The sequence below is a fragment of the Quercus robur genome, chromosome 2 (assembly GCF_932294415.1).
Source record: "Quercus robur chromosome 2, dhQueRobu3.1, whole genome shotgun sequence".
Lineage (NCBI taxonomy): Eukaryota > Viridiplantae > Streptophyta > Magnoliopsida > Fagales > Fagaceae > Quercus > Quercus robur.
Window position 1 is genome coordinate 4474404 of NC_065535.1, and position 8481 is coordinate 4482884.

Genomic DNA, 8481 nt, shown 5'->3' on the forward strand with positions numbered 1-8481 from the left:
CATCGAGACGTGTTATCGAAGAGGAAAACGAAGAGTTCGGCGAAAAACCTCTCTGCCGCCCTCCAAGCGGTAATCGATCTACTAGAAAATTAGTTGGGATACATGAGTAAACAAGAGACCCTCCAAGCCTAATCTACCATCTGTACCTAAGCCCTCCGAGCTCCTACTCCAACAAGGCTTCTTGGAACCATGTCTTGTCTAGCTCTCCGGATCCCGCAACAAGCTCCATGTTGCATCTGCCATCCTTGGCTTCTTCCAATGTTTTCCAACAGCACCAAAACCTCATTGGACACTCTCAAAGGTGTGGTAAGTGTTTGGGCTATTGACCTCTCAATGGTATGGAAATGGAGAGGTAGGAGATGAAGAAATTCCACAAATAAATGTGTAGAGAATTGTTGGATTAACAATTCTAACTCTCAAGTGTTTTTGCTAGGATTTTCTCTCAGAAGCTCTCTATTACATTTGTGGGTAATGTGGGTATAAATAGTGTAGGCACAGAAATTGTGTATCAGACTGGAAAGGCTGGCAGAACAGAATGTCTCGCGGGTGTCTCGCGGGAAGGCCTTACCCGCGAGATACTCGCGAGACACAGCCGTCTCCATCTGGCCTGACTCTTCGCATTCCAGTCATGTGCAAGGCACATGCTTCCTTTCGCGGGATGCTTAGTCACGATATACCCGCGAAAACTCTTCAGTCTTCAATAGCTTGAGTCTTCACACTCTCTCTCACTATCACACAACCCTTACAATAAATTCCCAGAACAAATACAGGGTACAAAAGATTGAATAAAATTACAATTAGATTTGGCACGGAATAAAAGCCAACATAATACAAATTTGTAAATCACAACTTTACAATCTCTCCCTTTGGCTATTCCATGACAAAACCCCTAACAATAGACTCTAGACTTAGACGTAAGTTTGGGAACAAAGACAAAACTCACTCACACCTAATCTAGAAACTGTGACCTGAAACACTCGCACATAAACAAAACTTTCATTAAGCTTATGACAAGTTGAACACAAGGTATGAACAAGAGCAAGCATAGAGCGATCAAGTATGAAAACAATAGATATCATGCAAACCAACACTTGATCAAATAAGGGCAGTCATTAAAGAATGACTCCAATGAACATATAACAAGTAAATGTTCATCCGAACATGTACAATGAAGCAATCACTTAAGATTATTTGCATGTCCAATCACACAACCAATGCAACATACATGAAGTATATGCATCTAGGAACAATCCTACTAAGGGCAGAAGTGTGAAGTACTCAAGACATTTTAGCCATATCTAGAAGTACAAGAAAAAAATGCTACAAAAGCATTGAGATAGTCACAAACAAAAAAACAAATGCTGAATATTAAACCATAAAGTACTAAAGCTTTACATAAATCAGTAAAAACATAAACAAGAACTATTAGTTATAAAAACTAAAAACAGTTTGAACCAAAACAACTATGTTTATGTGTTAGCTTTTCAAACTCCCCCTTTCACTATGCAGGCTCTCCCTCAAATCCCCTCAAAATTTTCTCCCCCTTTTTGACCGGAATGGCCAAAGGGCTAGAATGCCTCAGACTCTGAGTCATAACCATGATTGATGGATAACTCCTCTATCTGAATAGATAATGCTGTGATATGTCCTTGAACATAAGTGAACTGGTTTGCTGTATGCTGTACATGGGAATCTAGCATTGTGTACATCTGCTTAACTCTGGCCAGAATGTGATCAAGTCTATCTGGTCCCTATGCTGGTGCTGAGGAAGATGGTTGTGTTGATGATTCTGGAGCGGAAGTGAATCTGTCAATCTCCTCCTCTGTATCTCCACCCTCGTCCTCAACACGATTCTGTGGTATCGTGTGTACACCAGTTTTGGAGCCCTTGATGTGAGCGGTGCTCCTATTGACTGTGTGTGCACCAATAGGATAGTCCCTCTGGACTACTGTCAGACCATTTGGGAGTTTCAGTTTTGCCTTAACAATCAATCCCATAATCAATGAGGGAAAACGCATTACAGTCCTTGAATTCTGCTTCTCAATGCTCTTTTTCAAGACATGGATGATATGCCCACAGATATCTATCTCTTTATGGGTAAAGAGATCATACAGAAATCTTGTCCTTAGAGCTGACAGTGTAGTGAGGTTGGTGACCGGATACAAGTTGTGAATCATCACATATGTCAAAGCCCTCATCTCTAGTGAGAATGGTATTGTGTTCATGGATGACTTTTTCGGTGTGCCACCAAGTGTCCGTATTAACTCATTAGTAGACCGCAATCTATCTTCATATTTCACTGTAATCGACTGTGAGGGAGGACGAACCTCTAAAAAATCTTGGATGATTTCCCTTGTAATCACAAATTCTTTATGCCTCACCCAGCACTCAATACAATCCTCGTCAACAACAGCATTGGAGAAAAACTCCTTGATAATCTCTTAATACACAACCCCAACCGGGTTCAACAATTTGGTCTAAGTTCTTTCTTTGAACACCTCAGGAATGAAAGTGCCCTCAAGTGATTCCAATTGCACTACCCTTTCCATGATAATGGTTGCGCCCTTGTAGCAATCATTGTATTTCATATCTGCTTCTGCTAACTTGAAGTTGTAGGAATCAGTGCGTGCACGTTTGGATGATTTCTTGGTGGCTGCATGCTTAGTGGGAGCCATCTGTGCAAAGTCACACAATCACAGAAAAGAACCAAGTACAAAACCACAAAACAGATCAAAAGATGATTAAATTCATGTTAGATCAAACAAAAATGAAGACATCTCAAAACAGAGCATATCACACTCAAAATAGAGCAAACAGACATAACCAACATGCTAAAATTGTTAGAGCATGTAAGTATAATCAAAATGCATGAATAGATTGAGTGTGTCTGCGTGTGCATAGGCTATGCATGTGCTTGTGCATGTGTGTGCATCTTGAGATGCATGAGGGGTGCCTAGAGAGGCCCTAGAGAGTGCCATGTGAGTGCAATGCATGGCATTGATGCACAAAGTAAACAAAGTGTGCAACACACACGAGTACAGACCAAAAAGGTAGACAAGAGTAAACATGATAAGAACTACACCTTAGGAACTCACTTGAGTTCAAAACAAACACTTAAAATCATAAAATGATTGCAAATAGTCTTATTATCATATGAGGATTTTTATACACTCATTATACATGTTAGAAACACTTACATACAGTCATTTAACCATTTATAGAAAAATTACATACAACAAAAATCTCAGCTGTAACATCAAAAGTACTCATCCTAACTTTTTCTTACTTCCTTAATCATATAAAATTATTAATTAGAAAAAACCCTAATCTACCTTCAACAAAAACACCAACAAAATTTCAAAACTTCTTAAAACGGCATATATATATAGACTTACAAGTTCATGATTTCCTAATTTTACAAACCACAAATACCATTACTAAAATTCTTTGAAGAAATCATGGATTCTAAGATGAGAGTAACTAAAACCTTACCAAGTTTCTGGTTCTTGAGGGGAAATAGAAATAAAATCACTCTTGCATGAAAAGATTTCCCTTTCCTAGTGGCTGGACCCGAAAATATGAGAGGTACAGAGCTTGAGAGAGTCTTTTCTTTCTTTTGGTGTTGGACCATGGGTATAAAAGAGGGAGAAAACTTTTTAAATTTTCAGTTTCTTTGAGAGGGTGTGAAGAAGATATGAGATAGAGTCTTATCTTTCTTTTAATGTGTGGACCCGTAAGTTTGACAAAAGGGACTCAAGAGAGCTTCCTAGCTCCTTAAGAGAAAAGAGAGTAAAGTTAGAGGTGAGAATTTTGATTTGTGTTTACCGATGGGAATAGATAGGCTTCTTGGATGTTTGTCTTGAGAAAAGTCAAAAAAGAAATAAGGTGGAACTTGGTTATTGCATGGCTGGCCAAGTCTTGGTCTTTGGGGTTTGTCAACATGCATGGTACATTGATATTACTTATCTTGAATTCCCATTGGTTGCATGTGTGGGTAGAATTACAACTATAACATCTCATGCATCATATGCCTAATTAAAACACCACTTTTGTATCTAATAACTTAAACCACTTAATATAGTTTTGTACATACTAAGTATATATTTATAATACAAATAGTCATTTCAATTATTTATAATCTTTACAATTCTTATTCAATGGCATTATAAAATAATATGTTTATTAAATACTCTTATATTAATTTTAGAAAGTAAGTGGCTTAAAAATAATAATTAACCACTCAAATACATAGTTTTATTATAAAATTGGATCAGGGCGTTACAATATTCATCTGCAGAAAATATCACACATCAATATCAATATATATATAAAAGCAGAGACCTCATGTGGGAAAGCACGATGTTCTACCAAGTGGCACATTGTATGACATCCTTCTCATTTAAGCTTCCACCTCATCTAAATTTAGCATTTATGTTAACCTATTAAGTAATGGCAAATGCATTTATTTCAATATATTAAGAAAATTCAAAGAATTTGCATACATTTATAACTTTACATGCTTTGAATTGATATGGATGGATTTAACAAGTCATGGGAAACGTAGGAATAAAATTCAAAAAATTTGTATACATTTATAACTTTACATGCTTTGAATTGATATGGATAGATCTAAAAAGTCATGGGTAAAGTAGGAATCAAAAAAACTTTTCAATTTTCAACATAAAACTAACTTCAATCTTTGAATTTTATTCCAACATTTCCTATGACTTTTTAAATTCATCCATATCAATTCAAAGCATGTAAAGTTATAAATGTATACAAATTCTTTGTTGCAGGAGGAATCTGATCCTTGCATAGTCAAGCAATTTTTCTGGAACTTTGTTATTTCCACATTCCCTAAAAATCTCAAGATTCCCAACTCAAAATAAACTATAAGAAAAGACTGAAAAACAAATCTCGTTTGAGTAAACATTCTTGGTCATTTGAGCCAATCTCCTTCCATTTGCGATGTCACCTTTTTTTTTCATCCAACAGTTAGTAGAAACTTATGGTGCGTTTAGATACCACTTATTTTGCTGAAAACTGAAAATTGAAAAAAATAAAAAAAAAAAAATAATTTTCGGGTTACTATTCACACAGAAAACACTGTTCATTTGTCTTAATGCATTGTTCATGTCCCATGAACAGTGCAAGAAGCGTTGGTCAAAAACGCAAACGTGATCCAAACGCATACTTATTGACACACTTTTTTTTTTAGAATTGACACAGTTTTTTTTTTTTTTTTTTATAAAGAGTTTTAACACAAGTCAATTTTTTATGTAGGCGGGAATTGAATTTCAGATCTCTTATTCAACTATCGAAAACTTTACCAATTGAGTTAACTAAAACCCACAAATGAGTATAAAGAATAAAATAAACATTTGAAAATATTAAAGACTAGGACAATTGTTAAGAGTAAAACGGAGGTAATTAAAATTTTTTTCCCCAAAATTTGAGATGTTTTACTTGATGAGTTAACAAGGCAATTTGGACTAATGGAGAATGGCCCTTGATAATATATATATATATATATATATAATAAAATAAAAAATAAAAATAAAAACGATATTGGTACCCACCACCAAATTGTCAAAAATATTGCTGGTAGTGAGGCACATAGTAGACATGTTATGGATGTCAAGACTCAGGGATGATTTATAGTAATTTGAAATTTGTCACATGCCCTTTACCTCTTTACTTCTATTAAAAATTTGTAAACCTTCAAACAGTTTGACTAGCAGCTGTGGTGAGAGGAGATTAAAGAAAATAATGGCGGGCTAATGAAAGGGATGGGAAGAAAGTCAAGAAACCAAAAAAAAAGTATATGACTATTTGTCGGCTTTGACGTTGCAATTACATATTGTTCCTTAGTCAATAAGTTCATGGCTGCCTCATTTGACCAATGCTTTAATATAATTTTTTTTTGGGTAACAATATATAATTATAATTCGATTATATACATTTTACAATATATATCAGCACCGGGGGGAAATACTAGCTGTAGCTTGTAATATTAGCCCGATTCAATTAACTTAATTAATAATATTTCCTATTACCCATTAAAGACTTGGGTAGAAATAAATCTTCCTAAAATAGACAGATTTAAATCTTATTGTATTTCGTGTGTGTGTATATATATGTACAAAGAGTACTAGAAATTAATCAGATCAAAAAAAGAGTATTAGAATTTAATAATGCTTAACGGAAAATAAATGGGAGAGCTAGAGTCAAACATCTGCAAATCTTCAACTTTATAAAACCAAAGTAGCTATTCAAAACTCAGGAGATTGAAGAGAATCACTTCCCTTTAGCTTCCTTGAAACAATTCCGTGACCAATTTCTAATGTCTACTAATCCTCCAAAAATCCGATACATCTCAGAGAGCTTTATCAAACCACAGTATGCTTTAGAAGAATCAAAGAGGCCCTTCTACCTGTCACCATGGGATCTTATCATGCTCTCTGCAAACTATATCCAAAAGGGCCTTCTTTTTACCAAACCTCCAACAGCAAATGCCGATGAAGACTTCATCAAGTCTCTCTTGGACAGGCTTAAGTATTCCCTCTCTGTAACCCTTGTCCATTTCTACCCACTTGCAGGCCGCCTTGTGACACAAAAAAATGAAAACCCACCTTCAAGCTTGATTTTTGTTGATTGCAGTAACAGCCCTGGAGCTAAATTCATCTATGCAGATCTAGACATGACAATATCTGATATCCTTTCTCCGATTGATGTACCATCAATCGTTCAATCCTTTTTTGATCATGACAGGGCGGTCAACTATGATGGTCATACCATGCCATTGCTATCCATTCAAGTAACAGAACTAAAAGATGGTATCTTTATAGGCTGTTCCATGAACCACTGCCTTGGCGATGGAACCTCTTATTGGCATTTCTGTAACACTTGGTCTGAGATCTTTCAGGCACAGGGAAACAACATTTCTATCACACGCCCACCAATCCACAGGCGATGGTTTCCTGATGGTGTTAGTCCGATTATCAACCTCCCTTGCTCACACCAAGATGAGTTCATTTCCAGAGGTGAAGCACCAAAACTTAGAGAAAGAATGTTCCACTTCTCTTCCGAATCCATAGCAAAACTCAAAGCAAAAGCCAATGCAGAATCCAATACCAACAAGATCTCTTCCTTTCAGTCCTTGTCTGCACTTGTCTGGAGGTGCATAACGCGTGCGCGTTGTCTACCACATGACCAGATAACACATTGCAGGTTGGCCACCAATAACAGGTCAAGAATGGAGCCATCCTTATCTGATGATTACTTTGGGAACTTGGCTTCCGTAGTGGGAGGAGTAACGACAGCTGGTGAATTGCTTGAACACAATCTTGGGTGGGTGGCATGGAAGTTGCACGAGGCTGTGGTCAACCACACTGACAAAGTTGTGCGTGACTCGGTTGATACCTGGCTGCAGTCTCCAATTGTTTTCCAACCTGCTCGGCTTTTTGATCCATACAGTGTAATGATGGGGAGTTCACCCAGGTTCAACATGTATGGGAATGAATTTGGAATGGGGAAAGCAGTGGCACTTCGCAGTGGATATGCAAACAAGTTTGATGGGAAAGTGTCCTCATACCCAGGTTACGAAGGAGGAGGAAGCATTGATTTGGAGGTGTGCCTTCCACCAGATTCAATGAGCTCTCTTGAGTCTGATAAGGAGTTCATGGATGCTGTCTCTCTGTCCCACCAGCTGCCCTAGTTTCCAATGCTCTATACCATTCAGACGAACAAGCCAAATCTTTCTTTTGTGAGGAAGGAGTATGTATCAAATATGTGATATTCATCTGCAGACTGTATCAAATATGTTATATGACATGCTACATACTCATGCAATAGGTATTGTTTAAGTGTAAAATAGTAGCTACTAATATAGCAAATGAAAGATTAAAGCTCTACTCTTTTAAAATTAGTCCCTCAGATTACATCACCCGTAGCACAAAAAAAAAAAAGCTAAAAACAGTAGGCTTATTTGAGAATCTCAAGTGAAACTCAACTTCATACATATTTTATTTCCAATACTTGGGTCATGTTACTACTCACTCATTTATCTTTAACCATTTAGACCCCCTTCTTATGAGCTCTTCCACTCTGAAAATGGCATGTAACAAAATATGAACAATTCAACCTAAGCAATAAATATACTTTTTAGTTTCTATCTCGTCTGTATCATAGCATTGGCTTCTTTTAAGAATTGTGAACTGAATCTTAACTTTTTACATTCTGGATTTTAGAAAATCTAGTTCACATCAACATTGAGCAATTCAAAGTGTATCTTTAACCATGAAGCTGACCAACATAACACAAGCTTTGCGCCTTATACAGTATAGCATCCCCGTCTTGTACTATTTTTGTTGGTTTGATACTTTTCAAATGATGATGCATTTTAAGGAGCTTTTTGCTTTTGTACTTAAGCTTAATATGCTCCCACTTGTTGATTTTATACCATCGCATTTTACTTAATCT

The 8481-nt window shown here is 36.5% G+C and overlaps 1 protein-coding gene across 1 annotated transcript; it reads left to right on the plus strand.

Annotated features, from left to right (window-relative positions):
* The first annotated feature begins 6181 nt into the window (after window positions 1-6181).
* LOC126710348 (uncharacterized acetyltransferase At3g50280-like) lies at window positions 6182-7916 on the plus strand. The gene has a single exon (XM_050410769.1). It carries the CDS (start codon window positions 6344-6346, stop codon window positions 7715-7717), a length of 1374 nt encoding a protein of 457 aa, XP_050266726.1. The 5' UTR covers window positions 6182-6343; the 3' UTR covers window positions 7718-7916.
* Window positions 7917-8481: the final 565 nt, after the last annotated feature.

Excerpts from the sequence above, each read along its gene's own strand:
- LOC126710348 (XM_050410769.1), top strand. The coding sequence starts at position 6,344 with ATGTCTACTAATCCTCCAAAAATCCGATACATCTCAGAGAGCTTTATC.